General features: G+C 34.1%; 1 protein-coding gene across 1 annotated transcript in view; it reads right to left on the bottom strand.

The window, feature by feature from the left end:
* The window catches only part of LOC143249636 (salivary peroxidase/catechol oxidase-like), a 38,770-nt gene extending 25,653 nt beyond the window's left edge, over window positions 1–13,117 (bottom strand). The window contains exons 1-2 of the mRNA XM_076499866.1: window positions 12,852–13,117; window positions 2,481–2,711 (exon numbers count right to left, since the gene is read on the bottom strand). Coding sequence (XP_076355981.1) covers window positions 2,481–2,711; window positions 12,852–12,883 — 263 coding nt within the window. The 5' untranslated portion in view covers window positions 12,884–13,117. The remainder of the gene's footprint in view (window positions 1–2,480; window positions 2,712–12,851) is intronic.
* Window positions 13,118–17,383: the final 4,266 nt, after the last annotated feature.

The raw sequence follows: 17,383 nt of genomic DNA, 5'->3' as shown, positions 1-17,383 counted from the left end.
CTCATTAATATCCCTCTTCTTCCATTATATAGCTTTCAAAATATCCATCAATTAGAAACACGAACTATGAACATTCACAGGCTAAAATTTAACACAAAATTCTGCCACTTTCTTTACTCTCTGAGATATCAATAAGCGTGTTACATCCACCACAGAAGCTTTATCCCACTGTTCATACTTTTGAAGCTACTTATTTACTCAGGCTTCCTTGTCAATGGTGCGTGTTTATAATCATAAGAAAAGCCATTTTGTGAACTATATTATTACTGTAACTCCATTTTAATTTATTTTGGTAAAATGGGCCATTTCCTAAGTACATTTTTTTAAGGTAGATTAAAATCAGGCGTTTGATTCCCCTCGGTGAACGCAGCAGATAGCCCGATGTGGCTTTGCTATAAGAAACACACACACATACTTGGAGAGTTGTTTTTGTTTGGTGTTTTCAGCAAAGTTTTCGCTTTTATTTGTTGTCAGAACTGGGGTTAGCGAATGGAGCAAAAAAAAAAGTGATGCAGTTAGCTGTAAGTTTCGTTAAAAGGTGTGGTATAGACATTGTTCTTCTTATAGGCAGGAAGTAAGTGACTCTATTAATATAGACAGATAACACCACTCTGTTTTCCCTTGGAGTGACGAGTCATTTGGAGATTATTGTGCTTTATACTCTTTGTACAATGTTATTCAAGAAAATAAAAACACGTGAAAACTAATGCAAGAAAAAAACGTGGCTAGTAAAACATTAAACCGGTATTAATTTGTACTTGGTTACGTTCGAACCAGAACAGAACGGAATAAGATGTTTAGGACTTTCGAAACAAGAGCCGAAAATTTTGCTTCTGTTTGGAGTCGAACCGAAAAGAAAAAAAAATCCAGTTAAAATCACTGAAAAACAAACAAACTAGTTTAATGCAATATTATGCTATATTTGCGATAAGATAAGTAAACACTTAAAAGTCTATAGTCCTGTGTTTTACAATTAAACATATTAAGGGTTAACTTTCACAAATAATATTGCTAAAACTAGTACACCACTTCTTCCAGCTAATAGAAAAGATTTTAATCGCATAGTTAAAAAATATATACGGACAACACGCAGGAAGATAAACCATAGCATCAAAGGTGTTCGTGGTTTCATGTTTTTTCCTACCTTGACAGGGATATATATAGGTAGATGTAATTATTATGGTACACTCAAGTGCATGAAAGGATATTTCTTCTTTTCTTTTTGAAGTGTTATTATGTTTGTATTTGTTTCCTTAAAATTATACGTTCTGAATAATGATGAGCATCTCATGGTAATTGTTCTCCCTCTTTATTTTGTTCACCAGTAGGATACACTTTTTTCCAACATGATCTCATCTTTCATCCCAATTATTAACACTGTTCTGCAAGAGTGACGATCTAGGTTCTGGTGAACTTTTTATGTCATGGTAATGTAAGAACTTTGTTGTTTTTCCCCCCAAGTTTTATTGCACTTCAGTGCAGAAGGCGAATATAAGATGAAGTATAATTCTTATTATGCTTCAATAACATTTACGTTCCTGTTTTCTTTATCTACAATTTTCATGTTAAAAACATACTTAACAAAAATAGTTTAACTTAACCACTTATAAGTATGTATTAAGCTTATTTTAATCCATTCACTTCAAATTTTTTGCTGAATGACCACTCCCAAATATTAGTGCAACGCTCAACCAGCATCTATCGATTGGCCACTTCTACGTATTAATGCAATGCTAAGTACTGTCTATCGTTTGACCATTTCCAGATGTTTATGTAAGGCTTAACCGTTACTTATTGACTGGTTATTTCCACACACTAATGCGATGCTTAATCATTGTCTCCCGATTTGATCTCTCTCAGGTATTAATATAACGCTCAGCCAGCACCTACCAACTGACCACTACCAGGTACTAATATAACACTCAACCAGCACTTATCAACCGACCACTCCCAGGTACTAATCCAATGTTCAGCCAGTTTAAATAGTAACTATTTAGGATCAAATGACAAAAAGAAAGATCCAGTAACTTTTCCCAATTTGACCATATAATTACTTTACTTTTGTCGAGCCTGAAATTACCATTTCGGTTTCGAATTGCTTTCCAAGGATCCTGGAACACTTCCTAATTAATCATCCTGGCAATCTTATAATGATTTTAAATCAGCAGTGTTTAACCACTACTAACTTTAACTGAAATTACTCTCTTTTTGTCAATATTTATGTTTGGTAGACAATAAGTTTTTTTAGAAAACGCTTAAATTCAAAATTCAGTAAAACAGTTAAGAACGATAAATTTATAGTTATTTTCGTAAACGCTGATAGAAGACGTTTAAAACGTCGAGGTTACGTTTACTGAAGTATTACAGATGACCAGTAATTGCTTATAACTGTGTCATATATAAACCTATAAACATTACTTCATTGAATAGTAATACGTCATGCAATACAGAAATATATTAAAATAATAATTCAGACTTACTCTGGTACGAAGTTCGCTATATATAGCAGGCCCTCACTTGCATCAAATTCTCGGGGTGGTGGAGGGAAAGAATATGGAAAAACGTCATTACCTTCACCACCTCTGTTAACAGTACGTACTATTATAGCACAGTGTGGGGAAAGTTTGGGGTTCTGTGGAGTATGCCTATGAAGGGGAAATACAGTTGGATCCCCTAACGTCAAGAGTGCAACTGTTACTAAAGAAAAACATCTGAAAAACAATAATTCATTCTCTTAGAATAATTTAGATTTCATCATTTTCACTTGCTAAGTTTTACTGATACAAATAATTCAGAGTAAAATTATAAAAACATGTTATTATTTTTTTTTAAATTTAGAAAACATAAAACGTGAGATAAATATTGTAGAGATCTGAAAAAAAAGATTAAAAATAACCTATTTTGTAATGAGAATAAAAAAGTGTTTGAGTAAGCCTTGCTTAATCTATTAAACTCATTTAAATATTTCGTTTTTGGAGATAGACAAACAAGAATTGTTCAGATTTACCATTTTCAAGTGGCGTAGTGATAAGCCTGAAGGATTATAACACTAAATACAACATTTCGACACATGATGTGCGCACAGCATAGATAGTCCAATATTTACCAATGCAATACCTTTTATTAGTCTATTAGTTTTAGTAATAAAAGTTCAGATAACTTTCTTATTACTCACTTAATTTCTTATAAAAAAAATATGAAAGTTTTGCAGAATAACAAGAAATGTTACAAGGTACTACTCATTAGAATTTCTATTTAGACTTTAAAGACTTACATAACTTCAAGTATACGTGTATATTTTTTATTATTCTATTTCACTTATGTTCGTGTTTAACTTTCATCTATATTCAACCTTCATCACAATAAAGCTGCAACTACATTTAATTGGTTATTGTTATATTTATTAGTAATACCCATAAACTAGATTATATTGTAAGATGCTCCCCAGTGGAACAGCAGTATGTCTGCGGATTTACAACACTAAAAACCGTGTTTCAATAGCTCTGGTGGGCAGAGCATAGATGGCCCATTGTGTAACTTTGTGCTTAATTCCAACCAAACGATCAAAGAACAAATGCCAAACTCTTCAAAAGTGATGTTAAGTAATTTAGGATATAAATGAAAGTCTAGCTGAAGTGTTACCAATGGTGTAGCTGTAAGAATGGATGTAAATATTACCTTCAAAATAGTAAGATACAAATTAGTAGGAATTAGCATCAGTGACTATACAGATGATTAAAAACCACCATTGAGAGTGAAATACCATATAAATGTGTTGAAACGGGAATTATTTTTACAGGTTAATCCAACTTTAATTATTTAGCAACAATTAAGTATAGCTTGTTTAATGGCAGGGAAGTAAATGGGTTTATAACAAACGTACACGTCGAAAGGACTGAATTAAGCAGATGTGAGGTGCTTCTCCAACGAGGTGTAGATCTACGCAAAAATTGATGGTACAAATTTTTGTTATTTCCAATACTGTAAGTGAACACTTGAATTATTTTAATCTTACCATTTCATACACATACAAACATTATTCGAGTGCTCCAATTTCAACAAGAGTAATAATGCATACTTGTGAAATCCAATTTTATGTATAACTTATGCCACCATTTTGTTAAACCTGATGTAAAGAGTCTATAAGTTTCGTATTTTGTTCTTAATTCATATTAGACTCCTATAATCTTATCTTGTAATTAAAAGTTAACTAGCTGAGTTAGTACATGTAGTAGTTAGAAATCTACAACAAGGGAAGACATCTAAGATTCAGTAGCAAAGTCTACTAGATAATCTTTTAAGCAAATCAGGAAACAGAAGTGAAATATCAGAATAAAAAATGGTTGTAGATACTGTGAAGAGAAACTTTGGCTATTGTTGGTCAAGATGGTAAGAGTTTCATGAAATCACAGCAGAGTGACGTTCATTATAATTTTATAAATGCAACGGACAGTTTGAGAAGTAGTTGTGAAATCACAGAGTTGTTTACTAAATATATACGTGCGCTCAACCGTAACACACATAAAATGTACTAGACACTTAAAGTGACTGGTTTATACAATAAGATAAATATGCGGGAATGGAGAACTCTTGCTTACACATAAAGTTTTTTTGTTATTAATTAAACAAAGACATCACAACCTTCCGCAACAGAGGAGAGGACTTTATAGAACTATGGGAGAGGGAAATGTACTCTTATGTATGAAGGTAGTGGATGTTTTCACCATTAGTTGTTGGTTTGGAACACTGATGAAAAGTTACAGAACTGTTCCTAATGTACACATGTTCCACCTTAGTATGTATATTAGAATTTTCTTTGCTGCCAGATTCAATCTAATTTGAACAAGGAACACAACGTGTTTGTTTACAGCTGAGCTAAAGCCTAAAGAGGAATCATTCAGATTCATAATATTCTGGCACCACACATACCAACATGTATTCTAGTCACCACAAATACCAACATGTATTCTAGTCATATTACAATAAACAACAGTAATAAAAATAAAAAGAGCTCTTATGTTCCAGAGCCCTACGTCGCAATGTGCAAAAAATAGAGAAGAGCTGTTGTAAATTAATAAAAATTGTCTTACAGTTATTACAGGGTGTTCGGAAAGTCACTGTGCAGTTTTGTAATCATATTTTATTCAGTCTATTTCAAACCAGCAACTGATAGCGGTGTTTAGAAACAAAATAAGAAGGATCCAAGCCTGTTTGGTTTTTGGAATTTCGCACAAAGCTACTCGAGGGCTATCTGCGCTAGCCGTCCCTAATTTAGCAGTGTAAGACTAGAGGGAAGGCAGCTAGTCATCACCACCCACCGCCAACTCTTGGGCTACTCTTTTACCAACGAATAGTGGGATTGACCGTCACATTATAACGCCCCCACGGCTGGGAGGGCGAGCATGTTTGGCGCGACTCGGGCGCGAACCAGCGACCCTCAGATTACGAAGCGCACGCCTTAACGCGCTAGGCCATGCCAGGCCCCTCCAAGCCTGTATTGATGCCAACGGGGGTCATTTTTAACATTGTTTATAATTGTCATTCATATTTACCTCCTGTATTTTATATTGAAACATTACTTTTAATAAATATATAAGTGCACAATGACTTTCCGAACACCCTGTATAAACGATCTAAAATATTATTCAGAAACATTACACAATAACAAGAACTGTATTGCACACAAAGAAATATACAAAATACAAATTAAACTGTTTGTTTTGTGCCGTAAAATCTTGTCTTATACAGATAATAAAAATGTTTCACATAATAACCAGTATACACGAAGAAAATTACTAACAGCGTAATGTTTAGAATTTGCCCACAACGAACAAACTGCAGTGTCCTCTAAATGCGGCTGGCAAAGTTAGCCAACTGCATAGAAGAAAAAAATGCTCGTTGGAAAAACATTAGGGTGGGGTGGGGGAGAGAAGTGATATTAAGGCCTAATTTTAATTTCTGGGACACATGGCGTTTATTATAGGAGGTAATTAAATCTAAAATATTACACGGTTTTAACTATTTTAATTAATATAGTCTTAAGTTGCAAAACTAATCAAGTTCAAGTAATCTTAGTGAGAGGCAGTTTATTGAACGATATGTCAAGAAGTAAGTAGCAGAAAGGGGGACAAAGAAACGACATGCACTTGATAACCGATTAGCTATATCAGATGGAATGTGTTACGTACCACACAACGCATAACTTGACGACCGATTAGCTATATCAGATGGAATGTGTTAAGTATTACACAACATATAACTTTCCTTATCTTATGGTATAAAGTAATGGATCTGCCTTTTGTCAGAGCAGCTAGAGTTTCTGATCTGACCAAGTCTGGCCTGCTGTGATTATGAATTTAGGAAATACACAGTCCTTACACTTCATGAGCTAAAAAGTTGAACAATAAATAAATTTAAAAAAACAACAACATAAACGTGCGTGTGATAAATTGTACAGAACGAGTTTGGCTGCTTGTAAAAAAATGCAATCCTAAATAAAGTCTAAAATCTAGGCTATACAAATGCTGTTTCTAATTATATTTTCACCTACGTACAAATAAAAAGGAAATTTATATGTTTTAGAGCTTAACGGACTGTTGAGACTTTCAGTTTATTTAATTGGTACTACAGCAGAGAAATTCATGTATAGTTTTATGTTTGTGAAAACTGCTTAAACAAACAATTCTTTTAATTATCTTTAAATGGTCAGAGAACAGAATTGTGGTTATTATTTTTCTCGTAAGGAATAGTTCTGATCAATTGGCACAAGACGTAATGGAGTTCAAGTAGATTCCAGAGGTATTCCATAGGATTTAAATCAAGGTTTTGTATTAGCCAATCCGTGGCCTCCATAGCTTCTTGTTCAAGGTAGACTATTAGAATTCAGGTAGTATAACATAGGACATTTACCCTGTTTCAGTGAAAAACTGGTCCAGTATTATCCACGATAAGTCACATGGACGGGCTGATTTCTACGTCACTATTTGTTAAAGCTCACACCCAAAGAACATTGAAATATTTGTATCCGTTCATTCTGATGCCCTTCCAATATAAAATTGAACAAGAAACCGGAAACAGCCATACTTAACTTTGCTGCACTGGACTTTATTGTTTTTGTCTGACTCTCTAGACACGAGTCTTTCGATATGGTAGAGATACAGTATCTCAAGGTGTTGCACGGTCTACCAACCTTAGAGGAAGTTCATGAAGTCACTTTCTTACTGTTTATTTGTTATTAATTCCTTCAATTGCTGTCCTGAAGTCCATATTGTGTCTAATGGCTCCTAACAGCAGCTTTATAAAGATAGAAGTCATTACATGGCGAGTTGGATATTTATTCAGGCTGTGTAGTAAACAGACAGGTTGTCCAATAGCATTTTTACAATATTCTCATAGGGAATCTGGATAAATTACAACATTCGGCTCTGTGTTCATTCGGTTTCCAAAAGTTTTCAAATCTGGAACTGTACTGACAACAAAACTCCTGTTCTCAATGTTCTGAGTCGGATGTACGAAATAAACAAACTAATATTAAGCGAATAAAAAAACAAACAACAACAAACATCAAATGATAAAATATTTCCAGTGTGAATAGCACGTGCAAACATTCTTCGGTGTTTTCTTATATGGATATACATATATATAAATGTATATATAATATATTTGTTTGAATCATAAAGTTGTTTGTATTGTGCCCACCATGGGTATTGAAATCCATTTTTTAGTGTTTTTAGGCTTCACAGTTGCTGCTGAGACACTGGAGGGCATTATATGTAACCACTTAAAGATCCACGTGTGTTACTTAATTTTTCATTAAATTAATCGAAGAATACAGAAGTGTTACTCTTTTCATAACGACACTATCATGTCTAGAAGTGACAGATCTAGTATAAGGAAAGGTTTTGGAGGAGTATATGGTAATTTTAAATTGTAATGGTTTAAAAAATAAAAAAATAAAGAAGAATTTTCAAGTGTGGTAACAATAGCAGGCAAATGTATGAGGGACAAAATCGCTTTGTTGTATCTTTGTCCTACAGTAGGTCAAAGGTAAGCTCACAACTTACCACATCAAAATCTAGGGTTCAATTCCTCTCTGAACTGATGTATTGGAATCCATATTTAGCATTTCTGTAAAGTTTCATGGAATTTATTCTTTAAATTGTTCGTTAGATGGAGTTTGTTTTCTAGGCTACTAGAGCGAGATGTTTGTTTGTTTTGGAATTTCGCACAAAGATACTCGAGGGCTATCTGCGCTAGCCGTCCCTAATTTAGCAGTGTAAGACTAGAGGGAAGGCAGCTAGTCATCACCGCTCACCGCCAACTCTCGGGCTATTCTTTTACCAACGAATAGTGGGATTGACCGTCACATTATAACGCCCCACGGCTGAAAGGGCGAGCATGTTTGACGCGACCGGGATGCGAACCCGCGACCCTCAGATTACGAGTCGCACGCCTTAATACGCTTGGCCATGCCGGGCCGAGAGCGAGATGTAACTCTTGTCTCGAAAAATTTACAATTGATTCGAAAAAAAAAATTGTTTGTTTTTAAATTTCACGTAAAGCCACACGAGGGCTATCTACGCTAGCCCTCCATAATTTTGCAGTGTAAGACAGCTAGTGATCACCACCCAACGACAACTCCTGAGTTATTCTTTTACTAGCGAATAGTAGGATTGATCGTGACTTCATAACGCTCCTACGGCTGCAAGGGTGAGTATGTTTTGTGTGACGGGGATTCGAACTCGCGACTCTCTCAGATTAAGAGTTAAGGACCCTGCTTACCTGACCATACCAAGCCTGAAAAGAAAAGAACGTACACAACAGGTAAAACTTAAAGGTTTCAAATAAAAACATCAATTTGAAGGGATAAATAAATGAATAAACTGTCCTTACTTATGGGTTTGAAAAAGTACAATAACAACAAATTTTGAGACAAAATGTAAGGTTTTGAATCCGTTTTTCAAAGTCTTGTGGTTGGGTGTGGTCTAATGGTTACCGTGCCATATTGTGAGTCCAAGGGACCTTGGTTTGTGTCCTGTTACCACGAGATTGAATGAACTTTGGGCTGCTCTTAAAGAGTGTCCGTCGTAATATTTGATTAGAATACTTAAAGAGTGGAGATGGGTGCTTTTGGCCACCTTCAAAGTTAGAGATAGCCTTCGTTTAGTGTAAATATTCTAAGCAAACAATGATTTCATATATTGTGTTATTACTTTATTCAATTAACGCTGTTTAAATACCTGGCTGTATTTAACGTTTGTGACGGTGCGAATCTTTAAAACAAAAACATATACCGCCCTGGGTATTGACTAAGCGAATGCTTTTTTGAAATTATATCAGTCGTTATTTCGAGAAAAATTGCTTAATCCTAAAGTGAATGGAAAAAACCTATTTTCTCTTCAAATTTTGCTTTTGTGACCTATGTAATGAAAGTTTCAAATTTACCCATTTTCCAGGACATTCCAGGTAGATTTAGTGCTGAGTAGCTGATAGAGAATTTTCTTGAACTTACAAGAATTTTTAAGAACTTTCTAGAATGTTGTAGAATTTACGAGAATTTTTAAGAACCTTTTAGAATTTTCTAGAACTTTTCATAGTAATATATATATATATATATACAGGGGATCACCACTCACTACTACAGTTTAGTTCTAGATGCTCAAGTGAACACACAGACACCTCTGATTTTATCAGAGATGGCATCAAGAAGCTGCAACCATTCTCCAGACGCATTCTGCTATGTATGTAGCCAATTTATCAAAATAAGAGCGAAAAAGTGCTCTGTGAAAAAGGAATACAACAGCGTCAAGACCTTGCAAGAAGCCTTGAAGCATGATGAGTATGGCTGGGAGGTTATCGGAGACTTCAAAATGGTGGCATTCCTGATGGGTTTCCAAGGAGGCTTTACCAAGTTTCTCTGTTATCTTTGCCTTTGGGACAGCAGGGACACCGCAGTACACTACAACAGGAAGAACTGGCCACAGCGGACTGAGTTCTCTGTGGGAAGACACAATGTCAAGTGCGAGCAACACTAGTGGACCTCCAGAAAGTGTTGTTCTTACCATGGCCCATAAAATTGGGTCTTATGAAACAATTTGTCACAGCTCTTAATAAGGAGTCTGCAGCCTTCAAGTACCTTCGAGACTTCTTCCCTAAGCTGTCTGAGGCAAAGTTCAAAGCTGGTGTCTTCGTTGGACCACAAATAAATAAGATCCTGGAGTGCACAGAATTCTCCAAGAAGCTTAGTAGGAAGGGAAAAAAACGCTTGGGGCAGCTTTGTCGCAGTGGTTCGGGGTTTCTTGAGCAATCACAAGGCCGAAAATTATGTGGAACTGGTTAAGGCTCTGGTGAAGAACTACGGCAAAATGGGCTGCAGGATGTCCCTGAAAGTCCATATCCTTGATGCTCATCTTGATAAATTTAAGGAGAACATAGGAGCAAGGCGAACGTTTCCAGCAAGATATACTGGACTTTGAACGCCGCTATCAAGGAGCATATAACGAAAACATAAGGGGAGACTATATTTGGGGTCTGATACGTGAAAGTGATTTACATTACAGTCGCAAATCTCGAAAAACTACTCACTTCTAAACATTTTTGTATAACTTTAGTATATATACATGCAAATCTTGATTCATATGTTGTTTTATTCAGACCTTATGTAAATAAAATGTGCAAATTTGCCCGTTTTTACATAGAAATAGGTTAATTTCTAAATGTCATTATCCAGGTCACAAAATCAAAGTTTGAAGGAAATAATGGCCATTTTCTGTACTTTTACAACATAAGCAATTAAGAAATAACACATACTATCCAGGAACAAAATTTGTGTTACACAGTGTTATAGTTAGATAATTCATGTATAGATAGGTTAATTGAAAATGGATGTGTGTGTTTTCTTATAGCAAAGCCTCATTGGAAGTATTAGAGTTGTAAATCCGTAGACTTACGGCTGTACCAGCGGGAAGCAATTGAAAATTGATACTGTGATACAGGAAAAGAAATAGATTCGTAGCCATGATAGGAAGATATACAAAAATAAATAAATCAGCCAGAATATACTGGAAGAGGTAAATGGTAGGTAATTGTGTACTTTTGATTGGAGTATTTACTCTGATTTCAATCCGTCCTATCCATACAGTATCTTTATATTTGCACTTTACTTCTAATGTGAGGAATAATTTATTCAAATTTATAAACTTTTCTGATATAAGGACCAAACCAAACGTTACACCCATTAGAAAATGTGTTACTAGGCTAGTTTTTTTTTTACATTTGTGTATGTAAGCAGGTGCTAAAAAAACGATCTTTAAATAGATCGTGCTCTAATTTGTACCTCATGAGCTCGCAATATTTTTTTGTTTTGTTTTTCGATACACCTTGAAACAGAGACAAATGAATCGTGCACTTCTCCATACTATTCTCTAGCGAACAGTGGAACAAATAGGAATTAGTGACCTAACTAGGTAGTAGGGAAGAAGGACAAATATGATTTTGATCCAGTCACGTGAAACAGACAGTACACGATTAACCATTTGAGAGGCTCGAAAACTTGGCTAAAGTAAGTCTGACGATAATTTGCATTCATAATGACCATGTTATATCGGTTACCATTTATACCACAAGGAAAACAGGGAAACGAAATAAGAGAACATAAGCATCAGACATATTAAGAACATAAGAATACGGTAGAACATAAGCATCAGACATATTATTAAGCCTATACTGTGTTTGTTTTACATACATATTTATTTCACTTTGTGCACCGTTTACAAAGAAGTCGAGGAAAAGAAGCCTGATTAAGGCGTGTCGAAATACACGTGAACAACAGTGATTGGTTCTTTATTTAGTCTTAGGTTTAAAATAATTACACAATTTCTAGCGATATCACTTATAATGTACATATATTCTACAAACTGATTTGGTTTGTTTCGAATTTCACACAAAGCTACTCGCACTAGCCGTCCCTAATTTAGCAGTGAAAAACTAGAGGGAAGGCAGCTAATCATCACCACCCACCGCCACTCTTGGACTATCTTTTAACAAATCATAATGGGATTGACCGTCACATTATAACACCTCAACGGATGAAAGAGTTAGCATGTTTGGTTTGACGGGGATTCGAATCCGCGACCCTCAGCACCTGGCCATGCCGGGGCTTCACAACCTGAGTGGTTTTGTTTGATTTTTAGCGCATTTTCTCCGAGCGTACCTAATAAAAATAATTTGTAATATAACATCCCATTCTGCGTCTTTTTAGATAAAACAACATTTGCCTTTTAAAACTCATACCAGAAAAGTAATACGAGATCAGTCTGTAAAATACATATTACACAGATAATATCAGACATTTCGTAACTCTAATATATTGATTAAAATTCCATCTATTTTTCTCAAAAATCACAATAAGTTTATATATTTTGAAACAGATTGATCTAAGAAATTATTTCTCTTTTTATATAATCATATACATAATATTTTTGATGACAAATAATAATTTTAATGCTAGCAAATGTGTGCGTGGCCTATTCTTACATCTGTATATCAATTTTAAAAAACAATTCTTGTTTTTTCACAATATGTTGATGAACGATAATTGTTATTAAGGATTTTTATAACATTTTCGTGTGATAATCTTTAATTCGTGGTGATTAATTTATATTTGCAGTATATATATATATGTGTGTATGTGTGTGTGTGTGCTTACAAACAGCGAACGTTAATAATTTCTTATAAACTAAAAACATGATAGATAAAGCGGAAAGAAAGGTAAACATACATTAAGAAACGTGGACTGATAAATAAAAATAAATATACGCTAGGAAATGTGGACTAACAGATAAAGTACTTACACTAATAATTTACTGCTTGTTACAAACATCATCCTTGTAAGTCGTGTTTATCTTCAAACGTTAGCAGGTTTCACACCAGACCCCCAACCTAACCAGAGTCTAACTGTTCGCACGCTCCGATAGATTTGTTTGTTTCGTTCCTTATGGTCGAAAGTCCTACATTGGTACTTCTCTTAACTCATTGATTACTCACCCTCATCTTACGAATCTGGGGGAAGGGGTGAATTTTAACCTGTAAGAGCGCATGCACAGCACGCGCCAGACTGACCTAGGTTCTTATTCGCTCGTTGTTTGCGCTTGAACTCATTACCATTTATGCTATATTAACGACACCAACTCATTGGATGTTAATAGGGATGGGGTGGGGGGTGGAGTGAACTGGGGTTGAGGATATTGCACGTGATGATGAGGTGTGGAGATTGAGAATTTGTGCACAAGGCTATAAAAGCGCACTTTCATGACAGTTTTTAATTTTTCTGTTCTTACGATTTTTACTATGGAGAAGAGGACAAGAAACAAGAGAGGTTTTTGACATAGCGAAATCACTTCTTCTCTCGCAGTAACTTAGATAGAAGCACAGGTCACAGGTCAAACCAAGGAGTCTTGTTGAAAAAGAAATCATCGAAGGTAAAAGGAAGGGTTAACCGATGCTGATATTAAACACTGGGATTTTTTAATTACGGGGTTTTGTGGATTTATTCATGAGATTTCTCGTTTCTTCTTGGGTAGTTTCTTCTTGCCTTCAAGACAAAGTAATCTTTTTTTTAATTTATGAAAAATGACCCTAATCAAATCACGTTTGTCATAAATAATGTACTGTGTTATATAACACACTACTCACAATTAACTTATTCAAGCGATTTATTTTTTTATTTAACAGCAACAACAACAAAATAAAAATAAAAACGCTAAATAGGTTTGTAAAGTAGACACATAACTTATCCAAATCGGGACAGCCTTGTGAATATTCCTAAAGCCAGAAAAGGCCACGTACACGTACCTGGTGTCTTAACTAAACTAATATAGAGTCCTGAAATAATTTGTTATGAAATCAGTTGCATTATTTAGTATTAACCCTAAAATTGTTTGTTTAGAATTAAGCACAAAAATAAGCAATGGGGTATCCGTGCTCTGCCCAACACAAGTATCGAAACCCGGTTATTAGCCCGCAGACATTCCGTTGTACCACTGTAGGGCTAAGCACTATACTTTATAGAATGTTATTATGAACTAATCTAAACAAAACTAATCTATTTCATCTTTATCATTAGTATACAACCACTACAGAGCTCCTTATATTTAATTTTCCACGTGTTAACCACGAAACGAATACTTGAAAACACCAAAAAGTATTGAAAAACGGAAGAAACATTAGAGTTTCCATTTATTTACATAAATTTCAATGAATTTATATAAAATTCAAGGTTAATAGCGCTGCTCAACAAATCCTTGATCAGTTTTCACGGCCTCTTGGACAAAAAACACAACAACAAAAAGAATTAATTTGTTAACATTTTTACTGTTTTCTTTTTGCACAATATAAATTAGAGAAAAAAAGAGTCGTATCAATGAGGTTCAAGCGCCACCTGAGTAAGAACGTCTGCCCTTAACCTAAATATTGAACAATACGGTTACCCGGTTTCGAAGTAACTTGATGTCTGCCGCTCTAGAACACGTTTAACGAGTCACCTTTGTAGTGAATAGACAGCGCTAACATTTTATACCAGGAAGTTAATATAATACGTGGTCGATTGATTATTTAGTTTGAGGAATTAAGTGTTTACACAAAAAAACAACAACAATAAAAACATAAATAAATTTGTTCCCAGCTTGAATGTCATCGTTCTTATTTAATGTGTTAGATGTTACCGATGTACTGGCCCCGGGAAATAAGTCAGTGTGAAGCGGTTTCGCATAGATCGACTAATAAAAAAAGAACTGAAAACCCCGCCAGGAGATGCTGAATTTCAGACTATGCCGTTAAAAGTAAACCTCCCTTTGGTGAAATAATTGAGTCAATTTTTATTGACAGTCTCAGTATAAGTATATGTCCTCTTTCCTACTGCTCAGTGTACGTATCGTTTGAATTGTTTTTAGGTCGTTTCAAAGCGAAATTCAAAAACTAAAACATATGCTGTATACCACCATACACCGCTGATTAGGTTTAGTATCACAGACCACGATAGTGGTTCATAATAATGATCACGAGAAATTACACAATACTCTAATAATAAAGTACATTAAACAGTTAAGATTCACTTCAAACAATACTTTAAAACCTTTACTTTTTGACTACTAAGACTACACATATAAAAATGCACAAACAAACATGAATGTTAGATTTACAAGGGAAAAACATCTGCTCAAAACGGTTCATTTATCACTTTTCTTCTTGTTATTATTTCCTTGCTAGCCTACAACAAAAACAGCTTGGTTCATCGCATCTAAAGCTTTTGTGAAATACTAAATAGGGCACTGCAAAAATCGTAGTGGTTTCGAAAAATCGATTTGTTTCTTTTATAATTCCAGTGTAAATGGTATTTTTCATACCACTTAAAGCTGCATTTCTTAAGAACTTCTAGTATTTCTTTAAAAAGCTTTAGTACAGGGCAAAACTGGAATTACCGGCCAATTATATAAGAACATTAGATGACCATAACATGCAGATGCTCAATGCTTTGTACACTAAACAATCGATGTCTTTCGGGAGCCAACCTCAATATTATGTATGATGTGAAATCTGTACAGCTAACTGTGCTTATTATCATTACAATGTTTATACATTTAGCTACCATAGCAAGCTGTCCTTTGTCCATAATTGAGCAAACAAGTCAGCAAGCAAAGATAAATAAAAATTATAAACCTGCAAATATGAATCGTAAAAAGTAAGGAAACAAGGCTGGGAATACAGTAGACGTTATTTACTCAAAATCCCTATTTAAACTCTACTAAATGTAATTTTATGGTAACAGCATGGAGCCAAAATATGAATTTGTAGCATGAGTAAATAACGTCTATAGTATCTCTTATTATGTATATTATATTATATTATTATGTATATTTTATTATATTATATGATTATTATATGTTATTATATTATATTATTATGTATATTTTATTATATTATATGATTATTATATGTTATTATATTATATTATTATGTATATTTTATTATATTATATGATTATTATATCTTATTATATTATATCATTATTATATTATATTATATTATTATGTATATTTTATTGTATTATATGATTATTATATCTTATTATATTATATTATTATTATATTATATTATTATGTATATTTTATTATATTATATGATTATTATATCTTATTATATTATATTATTATGTATATTTTATTATATTATATTATTATTATTATTATATTATATTATATTATATTATTATGTATATTTTATTATATTATATTATTATTATATTGTATTATGATCCATATTGGAGGTTGTTAAATTTCCCATATTGTTGTTAACATATCAATCCAATCAATTTTCCACGACATAAAATTTATTACTAGGCACCCCAAATGTACATGTTTGGAACTAGTATGGCCAAGTGGTTAAAGAACTCCACTCCTAATCTTAGGGTCGTGGGCTCTAATCTCCGCCACACCAAATTTGCTCGCTCTTTCAGCTGTGGATGCGTTATAATGTGACGGTCAATCTCACTATTCGTTGGTAAAAGACTAGTCCAAGAGTTGGCGGTGGGTGGTGATGACTAGTTGCCTTCCCTGTAGTCTTACACTGCTAAATTAGGGACAGCTAGCGCAGATAGCCCTCGTGTAGCTTTGCGTGAAATTCAAAACAAACCAAACCGTACATATTTATTTAACGTTTTCATGAAGAAAGTGACCGAAAAACTTATATTTCCGCTAAGGTCACACTATTAGACATAGCTGTTAACATTCTTCTCTGTAATCGGCTTTTGTGAATTTATTCCTTCTTCTAGTTCATAAATTTAAATCATTTCGCTGTTGATGAGCGTAATTATATTTATATATTATTTTTTTATACTTAATTCATTGTTTTGATACATTGTGGCTCTTTTGAAGTAGAGTCAGTTTGTTAACAAATTTCGATCCCTGTTCATATTTATTTGGCTATTAGACAGTAGCTATTAGACCTCGGTTTTTGAACACTTTCGATCTGATGACCTTAAAATGCACTTGTATTTTTACATTAAATGATCAAATATCACAGACAAAAATTAGGAAATAGAAAAAAAATGTAGCCTAAAATGCATTTTTAGTATTCAACACTTTCTCTTGTTATAGTTTCTCTATTTCGAAACGGTATTCAAGCGATACAAAACACATTAAAAGGATCATTGTTCCTGGATGATATGGCACGGAGAGATATCGGTGCAACGTGACACGAATTTTCATTCCCAGACATAATGAAGTGTTGATATTGGTTCCAAATTTTCACCATCTTACTAGTACAGCGATATGTCTACGGATTTATAACGCTAAAATCAGGGGTTCGATTCCCTTCGATGGGCTCAGCA

This window comes from Tachypleus tridentatus, chromosome 4 (assembly GCF_004210375.1).
Source record: "Tachypleus tridentatus isolate NWPU-2018 chromosome 4, ASM421037v1, whole genome shotgun sequence".
Taxonomy (NCBI): Eukaryota; Metazoa; Arthropoda; class Merostomata; order Xiphosura; family Limulidae; genus Tachypleus; species Tachypleus tridentatus.
This window is presented reverse-complemented; position numbering and strand designations above follow the sequence as displayed.